Below are 22881 nucleotides of genomic sequence, written 5' to 3' on the forward strand. Positions count from 1 at the left end.
CCCAGGAGCCTTTCTGCCATTCAAATCTTTTAATGTTCTATTGAATTCAAATTACATTGTATCTCCCTTTTCATCCTCTTTGACTTCTTCTATAAGAACAGTTTCTAATTCATTTCCTTTGTAACTCTTCAATATATTCCAACCACCTATCGACCATTTCTTTCATATTATAAATCGGTGTACCTTCTTTATTAGATTTAATCTAGACATAATTAGTTTTAATCTACAGACAACAAAATTCTCCTTAACTTAAGATGCTCCGTCTATTTTACTAATGATCATTTCTCTTTCCACTTCTGAACACTTTTCTTTAGCTAATTTGCACTTCCTGTTTATAGTATTTCTTAATTATCAATAGTTCCTTTTTCCTTCATCATTAGCATTCTTATACTTTCTATGTTATCCATCAGCTGCATATATCGTCTGATACCCAAGGTTTTCTATCAATTCTGTTTGCCCACCTAAGTTTGCTTCTGCTGTTTTAAGAATTTTCTCTTTAACATTCTCCCATTCTTCTTCTATATTTTCTACCTGATCTTTTTTACTCAGACCTCTTGCAATGTCCTCAAAAATCTTTTTTATTTCCTCTTCCTCCAGCTTCTCAAAATTTCACCAATTTATTTGTCACCTTTTCTTCAGGTTTTTAAACTACAATCTAGATTTCATTATCACTAAATTATGGTCACTATCAATGTCTGCTCCTGGATATGCTTTACAGTCAAGTTGATTTTTAAATTTTAACCATGATATAATCTGCTTGATACCTTGCGTTTTTGCCTGACTTTTTCCATGTGTATATTTTTCTATTATGATTTTTAAACTTAGTATTGGCAATTACTAAATTATGCTTCTTGCAATTCTCAATAAGTTAGTCCCCTCTTTCATTTCTTTTGCCCAGCCCGTATTCACTCAGAATATTCCCTTCCTTACTTTTTCCAATGCTTGCATTCCAATCTTCAACTATTATTAAGTTTTCATCCATTTTTATGTGTTCAATTGCTTTATCAATTACTTTGTATACAAACTCTATCTCATCATCATCATGGGCACTAGTAGGCACATAGACGTTAACAATCGTCAGCCTAGATTTTGATTTTATCCTGATTACAATGATTCTATGGCTAAACTTTTTGAAATACTCTTTTCTCTTCCATATATTCTTGTTCATTACAGAACCCTGACTGCCCTTTATTTGATGCTGCGTTAATTATTCTAAAATCACTTGACCAAAAGTTGTTTTCCTCTTCCCACTGAACCTCACTGATTTCTGCTACATCTACATCTAACCTATCCATTTCCCTCTTTAAATTTTCTAACCTACCAATTTTTTTGTAGACTTTTAACATTCAATGCTCCCACTTGTAGAATGTTATTTTTTAATTTTCTGGTAACTCCTTCCTTAGTAGTCTCCACCCGGAGATCCAAACTTGGAACTACTTTATCTCTATAATATTTTGCCATGGAAGGTGCCTCCACCTTTGCTACATGAAATTGCAGAGAGCTACATTTTCTTAGAAAAAAGCAGCTGTACTTCCATTGCTTTCAGCTGGGTAGTAATCAGAAAATTGAAATTGAATTGGCTGTTTAAGTCCTCCTGACCTATGCCCTTATATAATCTAACCAAACTTAACCTACCCTCGCTAATCTCGATTAATTAACAGTAATGTTTTGATTATTTAAATAATTACTAAATTTATTATTTAAATACTCAAAACATTTATGTTAGCGAACGAGCGTAGGCTAAATGTCGTTAGATTATATTTATAAAATAAATAAATAGAAATAGAAATACAAATGAATATTTAAAGTCATTTCCCAACCTGGTTGTTTTTAACATCAATATTTTCTGCTGTTTTTAATTATTTCCAGGTGAAAAACTTGTAAACGTTTGGTAGGGGGGAGAAACGAAAAAGTACCGATAAATGACCTACCTATGCCTAACTTCTTCATGACTTACGAAAAGTCGAAAATTCCTTGATTTTATTACTTAAGTTGTCCTGTAATCAGACTCCAAACAATCAATCAATGTTGCATGAGGTCAACCAACCTCTTGGAAGACTAATCAATAAAAACCTTTACAGATCAGTTATGTTAAGTCTCTGTTCTCAAAGTCCAGTTGGTTAATTATGAAATCTATTAATTCTACTTTGCTAGTAGGTGTTAGTATTTGTGTTGAGATATTTTTGGATCACTTGATATGAATATTACTGGTATTATATCCCTTTTTCGAATATGATGAGAGAATATTACCTTATAGTTGTCAAGAATGATTTATCTTTTTAAAGTTAGGTGTACCTTATTCCAACTTTAGGAAGGAAATTTTCCATAGCTGATATTTTTTGTCTATGAAGTTTATAAGTTACGTAGAAAGTGGTTATTGGCAATTTTTTATAAGATTTCGTCAAATTCTACTGTTTAGCTTAAGTAATCCTGTTGTTTCTTTTATTTTCAATTTTCCAATTAATTTGTTTGTTATGTAAAGCTAGGTTAGGTAGAATAACACTATTTTGTTACGTATTTCCTCTCTTATCTACATAGATTTCTTTTTTTGTAGTGTAATTTGGTCAGATTTCCTTTGAATCCATGTTGCGAAATAGTAACAGTGGTAGGTATTTGTTGGGGTTTCTTTTTTTTAAACCACTGCCTATTATGTAATCCAACATATTGGAATGATTCGCAATTTTTAAACACTAAATCTTGTTTTTGAATGAGGTCCATATTTTTTATTAATAGCATAATCTACTTTATTAAATATCGTTTTTCAATTAAAAATTATACTGAAATTAAAATCTACAACTAATATTAATTTCAGATTCAAGACGAATTTACTTATCTCCAATTTTCTAACCTTTCATCCAAACAAAAATTTACCTGTGAACTGAAGTTCTATTAAAAGTACAATATTTTACGGCTGGATGAACTCTATTCTAAACACGATATGAAAATAGCAAAAGATTTTAAAGCAAGTTTAGTAATTCCCAGCTATTCTTAAACTTTTTTGACATAAAATATCAGTACAGTTCGTAATTACCATCTTTCACGATATTTTTGGCGCACAACTGGAGGTGAAGGACACTGGAGTTTTCGTGGTAAGTAATATGCTGATATAGGAATTACTTTGTGTTAAAGATGTTGACTAATAAAATACTGCATTAGCCGCTGAATTTCTTTTCTCTTTGTTAATTTCATATAAGCTTTATGATAAGTTTCAATGAACGATTGAAATTGTTAGTTTAAGTGTAAAGTATGGTTTGCGTCGTTTATGATATGGATGCTTATGGGTTATGTTTACCGATTAATAAATATTAAAATTTATCTCATTTGTTTGGATGCAACATCCATTTATAATCTGTGAGTAGTCTGTTTGTTAAGCGTCTATTTTTCGTTTTTGTGTTTTTTGCTGACTTTATATACAAACTACTGAAGTGTGTTAAGTAAGTGTAAGAGTGTTAATAAAGTTAAAAACTGATATGGTCTTAAACGAAAAATGTTTAGTTTGTGATGTTGAACAAGAATCAATTATTGATGTCCTTGAGTATATCGACGTAATAAATGATATTCTTCCTTTTACGGTAAGTCATCACCGACATTCTGCCCTTTATGTATAATTCATTATGTAGATGCCTAACAGTGGTTAGGCAACTAATATGTGCAGGGGTTATGAGACTTATGACGGTTATAAAATAAAAATGAAAAGTTGCATTAAGCGAGTTTTTAGTACAGATACGTAATTGTTTCATTATATTATTAGTGATGAAAGTGAAAAATGTCTGGTTGCCTACAACCATCTATTTCACCCAAACTTCGCTACGTGTGTTTTGTCTGGAGTTTGTTAGTAGTACACTGATGGGAATGTCGCTTGTGGCATTTGTATCGGTGGCATCCTGGCTTAGGCTTGACTGAAAGATGATATTGCCAAGGTAATGAAGATGACCTCAGTAAAACCCGTAAGGGTTAGGTACAGTGCAGGTGGTGAGGCGACCAAAACTATCTCATGGAGGGTGCCTTCCCTTTTGTGCTCAGGTATTTAATTCTTATATTTTATATAAGGAACACAATAAATCTGCAGAGGAACAGCAGATTAAATCCAGGTTTGCCTATACTGTAGATATTGTGGAAGAGATATTGAAGGAATGGTATCAGTTGGAAGATAGATCAACCACAAGAGGCTCCAGGTTTGCAAAAATTTCCTGAAAGAAAGGAATCAAGATGCTGAGGGGGAAAACGAAGATCTCAGACACAGTACACTAGATGCAACAAGCGTCTCCATGCAGAGTGTTTTACTAAACACAAATATTGAATAGTTGACTTTTGTAAAAAAAAACAAAAAAAATAATCTAGATATATAAATAATGCATGTAAGTGATTATTTTTTATTTTATTGACAAATAATGAAGTTAGAAATTGTGTTTTCATCAAATTTAAATCATGGCAAATTTTCTAAAACTGCAAATTTTTTTGTGAAGCATTAAAAAAATTGAGTTTATAATTTTAAAATCGCTACGCATCAAAGTAAATAGACCATAAGAATCTCCAGGATTTTCTTGGTAAATATGATTTTTTTCATACACATTAATAAAAAATTGGATGTACAATGTTATTATCTAAAACTGTTTACATGTTTATGAAAAATACCTTGTGCGTTTTAGCATAACCCAGTTCCAGAAGCCAACATGTTAAAAGGTTAATAGAAAGCAAAAGAGATGTAGATGGACTAATGCCAAATTCATGTTTGGGTTGCTTGTTATGGATGTTATATACCTTGAGGTTTCTTATGATCTATGTACATTTGTCCAGGTTTCTCACTTATTGTTAAATTATAAATAAAATTATTAAATGGAAGTCTGGATGGTCTGTAGAAAGGAAAGCATTGGCAGAAGTAGGCAAAAGGAGAATTTATAATGTTTTGTAATTCTTTATAATTTATATCACAGCTGTCTATCACTAATTTGTGTAGGATTACAGTAATGTGTCTACATAAATGTAGACACATTACTGTAATTTGTAATTTGTAATTTCATTTTGTATTTTTTTAATTAATAAAACTTAAGAAACGAGATTAATTTAATGTAGTAATTTGAAAAAAAAAAATTTGTTTTTAAAAGCTTTTATTAAACTCGCTTTAGGAATAATCAAATCTTGCCACTACTGTATCTTTTGATCTATCGTATGAAAATCAATGAAATTTGGTACAAGTTTGTAACTTCGATGACAATACAGCACTACGGTGTTGAAATTATTTTTTAAAAAGCTTTTATCTAACTAATATTAATATTAACATTAATAAAAAAGGAAACAAATTAGAAAAACCCTCTTAAAAGTAAAAAATAAAAATTAAATCAAATTGAGAATTTTAAACAAAAAAAGGTACTTACATATTAACGCCACCGCAGCTACAGCTTTATTTAAAAACAAAGTAGTCAATTGGATTTCGGTGGAAAATGAACAGTCTCTTTATTAATTTTAATAAATGGTTATTTATATTTATTTATTTTATAAATATAATTTAACCAAACTTAACCTGCGCTCACTTCGCTCGCTAACCTTGACTAATTAACAGGAGTGTTTTGATTATTTAAATAATAAATAATTTCAATAATTACTGAATTTATTAAATAAATACTCAAAAAATTACGGTATGATGTTAGTTGCTCCAGTAGTGCCAATGTAACTGAAATTTAGGTATTTAAATGGAATTGTGGTTATTATTCATTAAGTCACCGGCAATATTTTTCCTCAAAAATTTTCACCATGTTAGTTAATTTATTTCTTTTTGTAAAATATACCTTATCTTATTGCGAATCTTGCATCCTTACTTCCATGATAACAAGGATGTCAATATTGCAATGGCAGTTGCACTTGTTTCTTTATCATCTGGAGTTTGTTTGTTGAATATGTTTGAGAAATATAAAGTAGTAAATTTCATACTTTTAACAGATGAAATTTCACTTAAAGCTGTTCAGTTTCTCCAGGCTAAAATATAATACATACTCTTTGGCTGCACTTTGATGGACTTGAGATGTCATTGAAATTGTACGACAGACAATTTTCAAAGAATGCAAAGGTTTTTATGAAAAATGTGAGATTTCTAAGAACTTCAATTTGACCTTTCAATTTTGAACTCTTATTTTGGCTCATGAAATATCCAAAAAAATTAAATCATGTTTTATCTTAAACAACATCCCAAATATATACACTGTTTAGTATGAAACATCTGAACTACTTACAATAGAGTTGTTTCTGTCAGTTGCCGTTTCTATAAATTCATACACTACTTATACAAAATGTTTTTTAGAATGTCACATTAAACTAACAGAAGGCCGATATATTTATGATCAACAGTATCTGTTTGACAAAATTCATTAATTGAGAAATAGTAGATTTATTCAGTTTTAATTTACAGTAAAATTAACTTAAAATAGTTCTGAATTTTTTTTCCCATCAGATAATTTCTCACAATAAATATGTGCCATCCTAGCCAGTAAGATAAAGTTATTTTAATATCATGACTATGAGACAGCTAATTTAAGTGAAAGATGAAATATAACATAATCTACGTATTTTGACTTACACTTGTGTGCTTATAAATACTCATGTTGTCTAGAAAGTATGTAACTGATGTATCATTCATTCATATTAGTTTTGGGCTGTGTGAGTTTATAAGTGCTTGGTTTTTATATGTGTACACCAGTAAAATAAGTTTAAAATGTGGTAATTCTTTACTACTACAGTATAAATCGCTTATATAGAATGGGTGATACAAATAAACTAACACTATGAAAATGCCTGTGATAGATAATTGGGCTATTAGTGACCATATTAAAAGATTGTCAGTTATTTTATTAACCTGTTATTTACAATTCTCTTTTCCTACTTTGCTGATTGATTGCCTTGGAAAGGAAGATGAACTCTACTTACTGTTCATTTAAAAATGTCATTTTTATATTTAATAGGCTATATTATATATAAATGAAAATATTTGGTACAGTAGTAGAAAACTTCATTTAAACTTTTTTTACTTATATATTATTTACTTACTTGTTCTGTTCACAAAAAAACATTATTTTATTAAAATTACTTTAGTAATTTATAATTATTTTATGTTCCATATTAAAAAATACAACACAGTTTATTTTAAAACTGTAGTGTTGATTTTATTCCTTTTTTTAAATGATTGATAATTACTTTTTTTAAATTGTTATTTTTAGAGAAAAAAAACCGCTTATATTACATCATCTTATTGAATAAATTCTTTTTTAATTCTAAGATATTATGAGTTTAGAATGTTATATACCAATGTATAATCTCTGTTTGTTAATGTCAAAAGGAACTCTTAACTTGATAAAGTTTGAGTATTTTAATTTTTGATAGTGAATTCATCATTCCGTTCTTATCATTCTACAATTTCTGGTACAAGTTTTGCTAGTTTGGTAATTTGGACTCATTTTCTGACAATTTATTTAATTAAAATTATGTACTTTTAAAATGTATTATTATAATATTTCCTGTTGTATTCTGCTGTACAAAGCTTCCCTTTCCATGCAAAAGGTTTCCAGATTGATGCCAAACAAACTACAAAATAAGTGAACGATTTTAATGTTATCAATTCTTTTATTGATGGTATAGAAAACCACATGGTTTTCCATGTGGTTAAACCAAATATGGTATAGAAAACTACATGCAAACTCTCTTCTAGATTATGGGTTGCATCCTATCCTGTAGATACTCATAATCCTAGATTACGGATTACATCCTAATAAAATAACGCCATGTCAGATGTCTACTCGGATACTTCTTTCTGAATTGTATATAACTCATCCCTTACATTACTTATTATTTTATAGATTGCTAAACTATTTTCTGACTTTTTTAAATTAATATATTTTAGATTTTTTTTTAAGTATTCTAAGTAAACTAATAAAAAATACGCTTGAAGTGCGTTATTCTACTTAGAAAACAGATTTATTGTTTGATTTATTGACCATTTGTTTTTGCAAAAACCGATGGTTGACTATGATTTTTATTATTCTATCATCACATTATAAAAGCTGTTCGTTTATTTAGTGATTTTGTTTTTTTTTAATGGATTTCTCACTTTTTTTATACTATTAAATGGTTAGCTGTATACAAATAATTTTTTTCTTTGTTTATATATTCTCTCATACGTTCAAAACATCTAATGTAATTTAATTTTCAGTTACTGATACTTATAGGAAAGACTTTTAATTACTTTGATTATTTTAATTTTTAATTAATTTAAAAAAGATGTGTAAGAGCAAAAAAAAAATGGAAAAGTTGAATATTCTGTGATATTCTAATGATTCATCTATAATTTTCTTAATACTTATAATGTTTATTGTAATATGTTTTATCAGATCAATAAATATGATTCTGTCAACCGAAGAATTTGTCATTCGTGTGTGTTTGACTTATCATTGTGTGTGGAACTTTTTGGAAAGTACAGAAAATTTAAATCTCTAGCAAAGGGAAATAAGTGCTTTCTGTGTTTAAAAGGTGGAACAAACTTTTGTGTCACTGGTGATGTTTATCATGCAATAAGATCAGTTGAAAATTCTTTAATACTGAAGGTAAGTCTCTTGATTTTTAAATATGATTTATCATAATTTGTAATGGATTGGTAGATGTAAAAACAGTGAAAAATATTTATCTTTTTGACCTAAAAAAAAGAAAGAATGTTTGCTAAAAAAAAAAAAAAAAATTTGTTTATAGTATTTTTTAGTGTTTAATCTGTTTTTAAATGAATATTGTATGCTGACTATTCACACTTTGTCATTTGTTGAGAAATCCTTGTCATTCGTACTCATTAACCTCCATTTCCAAGTCTTCTTAACAGTTGCTTGCTAATGGCTCTGAAGTAAAGCCTGATAGTCAGAAAAGGATTATTCTACATCAGATAGAACTGTTATAGCACATTTTAGAAGAATTATATCACTAATGCATAGATTCTCAATGATTGCATATGACGCTTGCATATAAACTTGCTTTGACACTTAACATTCCAAATAATATGTATAAAATTTGAAAAGTGATATTAAATCCACGAGACCCTCAATCTAAGAGATGTAACAGAAGATTATGTAATACCACAGACTATAATTCTGATGGAGAATAACATACATGATATAGAAATAATTTTCCCTCAACTATTATTAAGTTTTCATCTGCTTTTATGTGTTCAGTTGCTTTATCAATTTCTTTGTATATAAACTCTACTTCATCATCATCATCATCATGGGCACTTGTAGGCACATAGACGTTAACAATTGTTGTCAACCTAGATTTTGATTTTATCGTGATTACAATGATTTTATGGCTAAGTTTTTTGAAATTCTCTAGTCTCTTCCATATATTCTTGTTCATTACAAAACCTACCCCTGCCTGCCCTTTATTTGATGCTGCATTAATTATTCTAAAATCACTTGACCAAAAGTTGTTTTCCTTTTCCCACTGAACCTCACTAATTCCTGCTACATCTACATTTAACATATCCATTTCCCTCTTTAAATTTTCTAACCTACCAATCTTTTTTAGACTTCTAACATTCCATGCTCATGACTCCCTTCCTTAGTAATCCCTTCCTTAGTAGTCCCCACCCGTAGATCCAAATGGAGAACTAGTTTATCTCTGGAATATTTTACCAAGGAAGGCGCCTCCATATTTGCTACATGAAATTGCAGAGAGCTACATTTTCTTAGAAAAAAAGCAGCTGTAGTTTTCCATTGCTTTCAGCTGGGTAGTATTCAGAAAAGTGAGTGATGTATTTGGCTGTTTAAGTCCTCCTGACCTATGCCTTAACAACTACTGAAAGAGCTGCTGCCCTCTTTCAGGAACAATTTTTAGTCTGGCTGTCAACAAATACCTTTCCGATATGTTTGCACCTTTGGTCCAGCTACTCTGTATCATTGAGCACTCAAGGTCTCATGATTCATAGAGGAGTTACTGTGGTTAAAATTATTTAAATTTAATTGTTATACATAATTGGAATAGCCGATTCCATCCAGTTTGGTTCTATCCAATTTCAGTCGTTTTGGATCACTTTTTTTTATATTCAAAATATATTCCTTTTGCCCCAATGTAAAGTAATACATACTTTTTTCAAGCAATGCAACAATCACAAACTTGATCAACAATATATTAAACAGATTACCAACTTTTAATGAAAATTTATAGCCATTTGTATGTTTACGCTACACAACTAAATCATGCAATTCCAAGATTGTGATACATTATTGTTACTTATCAGCAGATATCACATACGTAATTCTAAATGATACTTGGCTCATCTAAAATGTGTGAAATGTTATAATTTTGTAAAGTTATGAAAATTATGAAGTGATGTTGATGAAAAGTTATGAGTTGATGAAGTGATTGAGTACTAGAGTTAACATTAAGTAAAGTATTCTAATTATTAAAGTATTAAGTAAGTATTAACATTAAGTAAAGCAACAACATCGATGGAAATTTTAAGTAATTTTAGTAAAAAAAAAGAAATGTTAATTTTAATTGCAATTTTAGTGGATGTTTTTAAATTTTTTTAAATGTTTTTTACTGAACAGGCTGTATGTTCTGTAAATGTTTAAAGTTTTTTATATTTTGTTAATAACTAAAGTTATAAAAAGTAATTAAGTATAAAAATGTTGAATGGTAGTTGTTATGTGTAAATTGAGATAAAGATAAACCAGAAAACATTACTGAGGATATGCTTATGCCTGGAAGCACTATAAAGAAAAAAAGATTAATTTAAATAAATTTATATATATATATATATATATATAAATTTAGGCAGCCACCACTTATGTACAGGAATCATATTTTTGTATACACTATTATCGTAGTTTGAAATGCGTTGTATGATTTTGTAGCCACGGTTTGCAATAATAGATGTACACTTTTCTTAATAGTATCAAAATGTTCTTTTAAAATGTACTTACTTCATAATACAGTGTCTATGAATTGATTATTTATTACTCTGATAAAGAATGAATTTTTTGTCTCAAGAACTATAAATAAATTATTAGCATCAGGACAGCTGAATTGCTATAAATACATTTTTTTTCATCATGATTTGTCGAAAAAAGCATTCCACTTAAAAATAATTAAAAATTAAGTTACAGTGTAGATGTATAATATAAATATATATTTATACATATTAATCTTGCAATACTAAAGCTATTTTATAACTTTCATGTGGTCTATAATTGAAAAGTATGTATTACTTTATATTGTACCAGATTGTCAATGAAATATATTTTGAATATAAAAAGAAAAGAATAAATCTAATAAGAACTTGTTCTATGACTTTAAATATGAGTGACCTAAGGGCTTAACATTATTCATCAAATTTCAAAATCTTGCCAAAGAAAATGTAGTTTTAACTACAACAGTTACCCAACATTTTATGTTGATGACTTCATTAAAAGTTTATTTTACAAAATGAATTTCTTGTTAAATAAAAAAAATTATATTCAAATAATGGACTTTATCGTAAAAGATCTTTTTGAACATTTAATATATTCATATTTTTTTTAAGTTTCATAAAAAGCTGTCTGTTTGGAATAAATCTACTTTCTTCTGTAAGGTAGATTAAGGATCTTTATCAATTTATTATCAAATATGTGCATATAATAGAGAATATGTAGGGAATTGTACATGAAAAATTGAAATTCAATTTCTCATGTTCTCATCCCATCTTTCAACACCTCACTTCAGTAGAAATTTCAGAAGTGAGGTGTTGAGTGGTGGGTTAGTATGTGCATGCATGCCCCACCTGCATGTTTGGGTAAAAATTATGTTGGGGAAGATTACCAGATTAAACAGACCTTAGCCTAACAAGTCTATTATTTTGTAACTTTTGATGTGTGTAGTGTAAGTTTGTTAATGATGATAATTAAAAGTGAAGCCTTAAGATTAGTTTGGGTTAATTATGATAGATTAGTTTAGTTTTTAATTGATATGCCAATCTAACTGATACTGTTGTAGTTTGTTTTTTTCTTGTAACCTGCACCCAATTAGAGCAACCTTCTTTTTTCAATTAAAATAAATTTTTTTAATGTGAAAAAAATTTTAGATAATTTTGGAAACAGGTCATTAATTATTTCACATGCTTTACTTGCTTGCTGTATCAAACAAAACTATAAATATACTGTGTACTTGTAATTATATTTGTTTATAGCAGTACTTTATTTATTTTGTTTTGTTATATTGTTCTAAAAATTGAGATTTTTTTCACTGTCATGCATTTTGTATCTGTCTTGTTAAATTTTATTGTTCTTTATTTGTCAATTTTTTTTTTATATCATTACTACATTGTTGGATTCTTGTGAAGTTATCTGAAGATCTAAGTGGAGCTGATCCATTTTCAAATATCTTTCGGTCTGTACATTTTATTTAATCACTAAAAAATAAATAAATAAAAGCAAGATGAAGATATGCAGGTTAAAGTTGCCAATTTCTTTATTTATCCATTATCCTGAAGGTCCCAGTTAAATCAGTTAAGAGAAAAAATCTACATGGACTTTTTTAATTAGTCGCTATTATGTCCAGTAGATTGCTGGGTTGTTTATCAAGTCATTTCTAGTTTTATTTAGCTAAAGTATTATTTACTGAAAATTTTTAAATAATGTTCAACAATTTATTACATCTAGCCAATAATAATTAGTGAAGTGTAAGATTATCTTAGAAATGTTGGCTTCTTATTATGGTAGTCTAATCTTTAAATGATGAAATGTGACTAATGTTTAAAATTGTTAAAAATTATAAACTATTCAGATTCTAATAACATGGAAATTGTTTTTCCAGTAGTTAATTATGCTGCTCCTTTAGTGGATTTATCAGTGGCACTGTTAATGATATTTTACTTATAAAAAAAACAAAAAGGTTTCAAAACTGCCTCTGAACTGTCAAATAATACATTTAATCACTGTTGTGTTTTTCATTTAATGTGCTACTTTTGTTTAATTTCATGTTGTTCAAATGTGTTTAGATTTTGATTTTAAGTAGTATGAACAGAATTTGGATGTTGTGGTTTGTATTTTGTCTTGTTTCTGTTAGGTAATCAAAATCTATTCTGTTAAATGCTGTAGCCGTGCTTGCTCTTTTGTTATTTTTTGATGACATCATAGATACACATAATTGATCTGTGGGTGGATGTATCACCTGATATCTTGTATTATATTAATGTTATACTTGCTAAAGTACTGAAAATCAATAACCTATAGCATCTGTAGAGCTGTCACAAACAGTGACTACACGTTGCTGGGTGTTGTCTGAGTAATATATACAGAAATGATAAAATGCACTCTTTGCAGTAAATCATTAATTTTGTCTAACTATGTATAATTTATTACTGATTTGTAGGTTTTGTTTCTTCTAAAAACTGCAAAAAGTTAAAAATATTCTAAGTAGGAAAATTATGAATATATATTCAGATTATTCTAACAAATCTTTATTGATACAGATGTTAATAGATCAGTAAAGTTTATTTTGGAGCCAAGCTGTAAATTGTGTTTTTGATCTAAAAGGTACAAAACAAAAATATTTATTAAACTCGTATAATTTTTACATAGAGTGAAAATATTTCCATAATAATAGAAAATCCATTTATGACAGTAGTGTCATATTTGATCACTTTAATAGTGTATCATTTATATTTTTTGGATTCTTTCAAGAAATTGATATGATAAATAAAAAAATCAATTGGGTACCTTCTGGTATATCAGTAATTGCAGGTTATTTTTTAAATTGCGATGGTGATGGTGAATGGAAAGGGTCATTTGAAAAAGTGAAGGCAAAAATTGATGAGAAAGAAAGAAGTGGTTGCTGGTGAAGTGAGAGTGGAGAGTTTTGTACTTTGTGATCTATAAAGTATGATCAGGCTGCTGTTGTTTCTGCTACTATCTGGAAAAAAATTGTAACATAATATTGTGTTTGCATTTCAAATTTTCTGACTTTGATGCTTGAAATCAGTATTTTTCAACTCAATTTTTCTATGGTGATAAAATAAACATCAACAAATAAGTGATGATTTTATTGCTTAATTATAAATTTGTAAATTTAGTTAGATTATTAAATGAAAATCTTACTAAATGTATTTTTTGTTTTTCTTTTAATAACAGTAGGGTCGAAATATTAGATTTAACCTTATTTGTTACTTTATTGTAAAAAAACTAAATTTTTATTATGTAAAGGTGTATGATGTCTGAATTATATTAAAAACATTTTACTCTAACCGATGCTCATATAATGAGATAGAAGGTGTAATTTGTGTCTGAATAATAAAATAATCATACTAGCTGGATGCCAGTTGAATGGAGAGCACTTATAAACAGACAACTGGAACTTTTTATACGCTATGTATCTGCCATATAGGACTTCATTAGAAACTCCATGTTCAATCTTCCTCCACATGGAGTCAGCACTCATTCTCTTGACAAGATGATTAAGTACACTGCCACTGGAAACTTCAGTTTAGGAAAACTGCATAATAAGCTTCAAAGGTTTCTTTGGGAAAACAATTTCTATGCAATTTGAAAGAGTGATTAATATTTTTTTTATAGTTAAACTTATTTTTTTATTATTTTACTTATTGTATTTTTTGTATTTTATTAATGCAATATAAAATGTATGTTTACATACACATACTTTTTTTTTTAGAATATTTTACCTCGTGATGGACTTATAAGAGAAGGTAGTAGTTGGATAAATATAAAGAAAAGGTTAAAACAAAGGAAAGTGTGCCATCAATGCTATTTTCTTATTGACACTGCACACAATCTATATAAAAAAGTGAAAAGAATTAACAACTCCGTACTTGAATGCATTGATAATGAACTTGAAGTAAGCATTTTATTTGACATGTTTTGTTGCATTTAAGGGCAGACTTACTGTTTTTGACATTTTTTTAATGACAATTACATTCTAAGAGTTCTTAATTAATGAAAGAATACCTGTGGCAGTTGGTTGGGTCTGAAGAGAATCTGTGGTGGCTTCACGAGATCGTTGTCTTTTGGCTTTCCTCTTGTGAGTTCTGGAGCATCCCTACACACAGACCAGTAGTAATCTGCAAACGTTACTTTATTCTAACAGCCCTGATATCTTTGTTCCATTACAGAAATATCCTGATGGAATCTTTCTCTGTGTTCATCACTGACAACTCCACAACTAGGAGGGAGGGAAAAAATCAAAGTGTGAGTGGAGAAAATGGATTTTAAGGGAATGTTGCATCTGAGTTGATGGTATATTTGCAGAAGTACTGCCACCAACTGACTGTAGTTTTCATCTCTTTTGTTACCTAAACATCCATGAATGACTCCTTTTAAGGCTTTCCAAGCTTCTTTTCTTTCCCCTGCAAAATTCAGTCAAACGCAGGATCCTTTACAAGTTGAATATGTGGCCAAAAAAAAATACCTTCCGTAACGTTTGCATTACTTAATGTAAGAAATTTATCTCTTAAGTACTTAAAGGTCTGTCCTTCTTGGTTCATACTTTTGACAAATTTTTCATCAAACCCAGCTTTATATGAAGGGTTGGAAGAACATCTTTTGGGTCCACAAGAGGTTTGGCAACAACATATTTCTTGCTGGCCAATCTGCTTGAATATAATGTGATTTCTTATCCCTACTGTTCCACATACATAAAAAGCAGCAATATTTAGTTGCATTCCTAGGAGTACAGCGATGACTGTTAGATTGCCACAGATTTCCCACTTGTGTTCAGCATATTTGATTGAGTCTGCAAGGATTGCCATGTTTGCATAAGTCTCCTTCACATGAACTCAACCCCCCCCCCCCCTCCAAGAGAGAAGAACACCCGCCTTGTGACATGTCCAGTTGTCACACCATTCCCTCCATTCATACCCATTATTAGCTTAATCGGAAGACATCTTCTAGCCCTCAAACTGATCACATTCCACAGTCATCAGCCAGCCTCGGAAGACATTCCCGTCAGTAAATTCTGCCCTGTCTTAGCCTTCTCTGAAGGTATCGAACACTTTTTAGCACTACCATGTAGCCTTCTGGAACTACTCCTCTCTACCATCTCATGGAAGCACGAAGACCCCGCACCTAAATTTGCTGCCACCTAAATGTATATGTCACTACCCTTCATGTGAACTGCATGACCAGCAGGAATAGAAGGAAGATGGTTGCCATTGTGAAGTAATGCAGCTTTCAAACTAAGCTTGGAGGAGTTTATAAATAGCCTCCAATCAGTTGCATCATGATTCAAATTCAAACGTTTCATCAAGCCATTAACATCGCTGCAAACAACCATGATTTTTTTCTTTTCAAAAAAAGAAAGCAATCCTTATGACGATATCTGTACTGTGAGACCCTGACATCACGTTGGAGAAGTTTCCATTGCTGTAGTATTGACCCTAGAAGTTTTGCCTTCTCCTTTGAAAAATCAGTCTCGAATGAGATCACTCAACTCCATTTGATTCAGTCTGTGCGATTTATCATCTTTTTCGTCAAAATCAGAGTCATGGGATGTGGAAGGCTTGTTGGGTTCTTCTTCCACACTGTCTTCATTTTCTACTTCAAGCTCAATTTTGGGGTGGAGTAGGAAGTGGTAAACTATGTGAATGTGGAATAGGTCAAATAGCAGATGGAAGATTAGGGTATTGAACTGTTCCCCTTTTCTTCATTGACAATCCTGCCTTTATAGGTGGAGTCAAGCAGAAATAGCAGTTATCTGATGGTTTATAGGCTCCCGTCAAACCATAGGCACAGCAAAAGCTATAGATCATTTTTTACTTTTCAGTCATTCTCATAGTATAACTGAACAAGAGTTGCAGCACATATCCCATGACTTATTCTGATCCCCTACCTTCATACCTAAATAATGCTAATAGGAAGTCTTCACAAGGCTTCAGATTCTGTTTCTGTGACTAAAATGTTATCTCACCACAAATGTGATAAAAAATATTCACTGAATTTACACATTTTCATTGCATTTTGATTTAACAAAATTTTCACTTCAAAAGCACTCAAAAACCAGAAATTCTGCACTAATTACAACACAAACAATATGAAAATCACAGTCACAGCAATAGTACTAATGTTTATAACCTACAGACAGTTGAGAACATTGTGTTTTGTCATTTAACAGGTGTGACAACTCCAAAAACAAAATTACCCCCTAACTAAAAATGTAGATCGGGTAAAAATTGACATGCCATTCATTGTATCTCCAAAGCAAGAGCTAATTGGTCATTTGTATGGTAATTTTGGAATTCAGCAGATGGAAATAAATAAGAATAAGCTATTTTTGAGCCAGAAACATTTTCATTGTTGGGCAATGTAATTTAAGTGTAAGTGTAATTGTGTGCACTTTTATATATACACTGATATTTTTTATCAGTGAAAAATGTTTCTGACATGCCACTGGTTTGTAAACGTGCAGTATGTCAATCAGTCTTGAGCATTGTATAACATGATAGGGTTGCATCAATCACTTTATTGTAACATTATACATTTTTCAACATAAAACAGTAATGCTTTTCTTCTTTTAGAAATTTAATTAAAAAAGCATTGCTTTATTATGTTCTAACCATTTAGTAGAGAAAGCTACTAACTGGGTTTGCTAAGAGTCAAAATGAATGAATGGTTATACTTCAACTCATGTTAGTACAGTAATTTCTCAGACTTGTCATAAAACCTGTAAAGTCTACAAATCGTAAATGAAACATTTAAGAGGAAAAAACTAATTTATTTTGTCTGAAAATATTTGTGTTTGTCAACCACAGAGAACAATCTATTAACAAACATTTCTGTACTTAATTTACATATGTATAAATATTTGTTAAATAAATGATTTATTAATTAAATAGGTGTAGATAATAATTATTTTATAAAAGTTTTTTTTGTGGAAAGTTGTGTATTAAGAACACCAATAAAAATTATTTGTTTTTTAAAGTTGATGTTCTTTTCATTTTTTTTTTTTGTATGGATCATTCTCGGTTTTATTTTCTGCTAGAAGTGACTGGGTTAATGCTGTGAATTAGTACTTTTTTTTTGTTTTGGTATAACAGTTTCTAAATTTCCAGGTTCTTACTGTTTTTTTTTTTTTTTTTTTTTTTTTTTTTTTAATATAAAACCTGGAATTAAATGCTGTTACAATTGCTTGTGTATGAGTGATCAATCTGTTTTTATAATTTTGTCTTTTCACAGATAGAACTCATTACAGTTGATCCCTCCTTTAACAATTGATTCCTGGTGAGTGCTCATATACTGTGTGCTCTTATCATCACATAGCCATGTTTTGTCATGACTCGAATGTTGGAAGTTTCAGTTTTTAGTTATGAATTTTGTTATATTTTGTAGAAACATAGTTTGTTGTGCCCTTAAAACCAGACATTTTTTTTCTTAGGTTGCATTGTCTGCAGTAGCATATACTAGAGAACTGTTTTGTTGTCATGAAATGGCAAATGACCTGAGTATCTGTTGAGCCTTCAACACATAAATTCTGTATCAATTATAATGCTATGATAATAATTGAGACCTTCATACTGACATGACGGACAATGTTTACATTATTTTACCTTTTGACGATCAGTCATTATATTTATATATTTTTTAAAATTCAAGTTAGTATAATTAAAGATATCTGTAGTAAATAATTATAATTATAACATATCAATGTTCCTGAGGATGGATTACTAATCTGAAGGTGCTCAAACATACTATTAAAAATTGTTGGTAAGTGGAAACTATTATATAAATAAATAATGTATCAGTACCAACGAGTCTTGATTAATAAAATTAATTTACATTTTACAGCAATTTCATTTACTCTCATACTTATTCTGTTTTTTTTAAATTTTACATTTTTCTTTTAAGGTAACTGTTTTCTTTGGATTTTTTAAGATACTTAATTTCTTCTTTTTTCAGTCTATTATATCACTATTAACTTTTATGCCCAAGAAAGTATTTTAATTATTCTGTTTATGCATGTAACTAATTCTGGGAAGTTTATGTACAATGAATTTAAAGAAATGTAAAATAATAGCTGTATGCTATAGAACATTATATTAAATTAAAGAAACAGATATTGACTAAAATGTTAAGAAAGGTTTACCAAGCAGGCTAGGCATTTTGATTTAAAAACATTTATATGTTTAAATCAATTAGTAAAAAAGAAGAAAGAATGCTGGTTTTTTTTTTATGGATTGGCTCAGCAGCTATGGTCATTAGCCTTAGAAAGGATGTATTAATTTTTGTGAATTATGGAGGGTTGTAGTAGTGTTCAGTTGCAAATCAAGGATCTTATATATTGTATTTTTTAATGCCTCCTCTATTACTAAGCAATATCTAATCTGTATTTTAAGTTAGTTTGATTCCCATATGAATGCATGGAATTTTTATGCAAGTTTTTATAGAATAGTAAGTATAAGTAGGTATGTCACTACATTCCTTTTGACATACTTCTCAAACTAGTTTTTGTTTCTTTAATTTGTATATGTGGATTTCCTTTTTTCTGTATTTTATTCAAGGGATTTTATTTTGGAGATGTTGTTTTATTTTTTCTCAAAAATATTGATTTTTTTAAAAATCTACTTATCAAGTCGTACATTTATAATTTTTGAAACTGCACTTCCAGAAAATCTTTTCAGTGTAGTTATGCTGTTTCTTGCCCTGTACAATCCACGTATTTAGAAACTGAGTTTATTTATCATTATTTTTTAAAGGATGATCATATTTATATCATGCCATTTAAAAAACCAATTCTTTTTCTGTTTTTGAAATAACTGCAAATATTTTTTTATGTTTTTCTCATTACATGTATTAAAGTAGCCAAAGGAAGACATCTTCTTTGTGGTGTAGCAATCCTGTTTACCAAAATCCTTTTTAAAATAGGCTTTATTTCAGTTAGCTTTGTTACCAGTCACCTGGTTATCATTGCATCTATTTCAGTATTCAATATCTGAAGCAGAGTGGAGCCTCAGTTATTGATTTTAGATTCTTGATCAAAGATTAAGTAGAGAAGAAATATTTTTCCTTTAATTTTATAGCTTTTTGATATATATGTTAATATTAGTAAATGAACCACCAAATACAGGGTTATCGTAAAAGAATGTTGCGGTTTTGAACATGGTTTAAATTAAAACAGAATTACTTACAGTTTATGTTTTTTATTTTTCAAATTTGTCGTCTCAAACATTTTTTTACATAATTAATAAATTTCAATATGTGCGCCCTTAGTCATGCGACAAATGTCCAAACAATACTCAACTTCTCTCCAAACATTAGTTAACATTTTTTCGTTAATGGTTGTCATTGCTTTATTAATCCTGTTTTTTAAGTGGTTTAGGTCGCGAATTTTTTGTGTATAAACAACGCTTTTGATGTACCCCCACAAGAAAAAATCGCAAGGTGTCAGCTCTGGACTCCTTGAAGGCCAAAGTATGGGTCCTTGCCGGCCTATCCATCGATCTCCAAATTTTTCGTTCAAAGTGTCCGTGACCAATGCATTGAAGTGTGGGGGAGCACCATCTTGTTGGAAATGAAGTTGATGAATGTTGTCGAGTTCATCCAGCTGAGGAAAGCAATAATTGGTTAACATGTCAAGATACACAACTCCATTAATTGTTTTTTCAGCAAAGAAGAAAGGCCCTATTACATGATTTTTCATCACACCACACTAAACATTAACTTTAGGCAAATCGCGTTGTTTCTCAATAATTGCGTGTGGGTTTTCAGAGCCCCATATTCGTGAATTGTGTCTGTTAACACATCCATTAACATGAAATGTAGCTTCGTCTGTAAAAATTATATCATCTAAAAATGATTAGTTTTCACTTATTCTGTCCAACATTTCAACAGCGAAATTGTAATGTTTTACACCATCATCGGGTTTCAATTCCTGCAGTATCTGGATTTTATAAGCGTGTAATTTTTGTAAAACTTTGTGAACTGTTGATTTTGGAATACCTAATTCGACGCTTCAACGGGGGATGGACTTCCCAGGACTTCTAATTGCCGATTGTCTAATTAGTTCAACCGTTTTGTCTGGTACACTTGGTCTGCCGGTTGATTTCTGTTTCTTAACTGATCCAGTTTCTTCGAATTGTTTGAACCAACGTGTTATGTTATTTCTTTGTGGTGGATCTCTTCCGAATTCACGTCGAAACGCATGTTGAACTAAAATTACGGATTTTAATTCAGCCATCAGTAAAACACACTTTGCTTTGTCTTTATCCGAGAACATAGTAACTCACTAAACTCACCGCAACAACAATACAAGAACTGACGTTGTGGTTACAACTCCTGATAAACAAACTTTTGGGTTGGAGGCTTTCAGGGATACCAATATAACATCTAGAAATTTCCCTACAATCTTCCTATGAGTTACTGAAACCGCACCATTCTTTTATGATAACCCTGTATAATAGTAAAGAACTTTTAAGCGGAGTAAAAATTTTTTTGTATTTAGATCATCAGTCATGATTATAAATTACTGTTTCTTAAACAATTTCTGGAGTCTTAATATAAGTTATATCTAAAATCTGTGAATAAAAATTGTCAGAGGACCTAAAGAAATTCTGGTTTTTGTTCTAGTGGTTAATTTAATAACATTGACATTAGCAATCAGTAAAATATATTGTTTATTTATATGTAAAAATCTGTATACATTTTCTCTAATGTTAGTGTTTTGTTTTATTTATAGAGTAATGAAGAACAAGAAAATGAGCTAGAGGAAGATAGTGAAAATTATTCTGGTGAGGAAGACGATGATGATGTAGAACAAAATAATCCAAAAGTTGAAAAAGAAAATGATACAAAGTAATTTTTTTGATAATCATTAAGCATGAATTGTTGATAAAAAATTCTTGGGTGATGTATTTATTTTTTTACCCTTCGTAAGAAGGATCAAATGAGTTGCTATTGTAGGTGTATTGTTTCCAGATGCATGATTAACCACACATTATTGATAGATTTATTTTTGTTAACTCTTTGTATTATATATCCTAGAATTACAAATACTGCAATGAAATGTTTAAGAACTTCACCTACAGGGCTTAAGAATGTTTTCTTTCCTACTTCTTTTTCCATAAATTAAGGTATATTATTAATAAACTTATAAACCCATCTTATTAACATTCACCTCTTAACTAATCCTAATTTTATTCAAAGGCTCTTTACAATTCTGTTAAGAAAAAAAGTGACTGGATAACACTTAACTTGGAATATCAATTCTAACAAAAATAAAAATAGTTCTGTGAAAATAAAACCAACAAATTTCCTTTAAAAGCTACACTCAGTAGAAACTTATTAATTCCATTTCTTATAGTATGTGACTATTTAAACACAGTTACACTCTATGAAATAATACTATTTCTTATTTGAATTTGGTATGAATGATTATTATTTTATTGCAAAGTAAGTTACCAGTAATGTAACAAATGTTGAAAATATAGTCAATTTTCAATATTAAGTAAATTTGAATAAAATAATAAATAAAAATAAAATAAATAAATAATAAATAATTTGAATAGGTTAAATAAATATAACCTGCCGGGTTTGTCTAGTGGTTAAAGTTGTCATCGCAAAATCAGCTGATTTTCGAAGTCGAAAGTTCTAAGGTGTGAGCCCTTGTAAAGGCATTTGCATTTATTTGGATTTGAATGCTAGACTATAGATACCTGTGTTCTTTGGTGGTTGGGTTTCTATTAACCATGCCCCTCAGGAATGGTTGGTCTGAGTCTGTTCAAGACTACATTTACATGCTAGACTGCGCACAGATGCCTTTCTGCAGAGTACTGTTGACATCATGTTACTGTTCTGTTACTCTGTAACCCGGTTTACATAAATAAAATTATTTATATTCGCATGGTATTAAATTCTTGCAATATAAAATTGTACT

General features: G+C 29.7%; 2 protein-coding genes across 3 annotated transcripts in view; one reads left to right on the forward strand and one right to left on the reverse strand.

Annotated features, from left to right (window-relative positions):
• Positions 1-3098, reverse strand: part of nesd (SHC binding and spindle associated nessun dorma) — an 85454-nt gene extending 82356 nt beyond the window's left edge. The window contains exon 1 of the mRNA XM_075356010.1: positions 2872-3098. The gene's annotated coding sequence lies outside the window, so the exon portion shown is untranslated. The remainder of the gene's footprint in view (positions 1-2871) is intronic.
• Positions 3099-3194: 96 nt separating this feature from the next.
• The window catches only part of LOC142319100 (uncharacterized), a 39274-nt gene continuing 19587 nt past the window's right edge, over positions 3195-22881 (forward strand). Inside the window, exons 1-4 of one of the 2 annotated variants that reach the window (XM_075356007.1) lie at positions 3197-3572; positions 8376-8588; positions 14674-14856; positions 21685-21800. In XM_075356007.1, coding sequence (XP_075212122.1) covers positions 3471-3572; positions 8376-8588; positions 14674-14856; positions 21685-21800 — 614 coding nt within the window. In that variant the 5' untranslated portion in view covers positions 3197-3470. Of the gene's footprint in view, positions 3573-8375; positions 8589-14673; positions 14857-21684; positions 21801-22881 lie in introns of both variants that reach the window. The other variant, XM_075356008.1, reaches the window with a different exon arrangement.

This window comes from Lycorma delicatula, chromosome 2, assembly GCF_047948215.1.
Source record: "Lycorma delicatula isolate Av1 chromosome 2, ASM4794821v1, whole genome shotgun sequence".
NCBI classification, from domain to species: domain Eukaryota; kingdom Metazoa; phylum Arthropoda; class Insecta; order Hemiptera; family Fulgoridae; genus Lycorma; species Lycorma delicatula.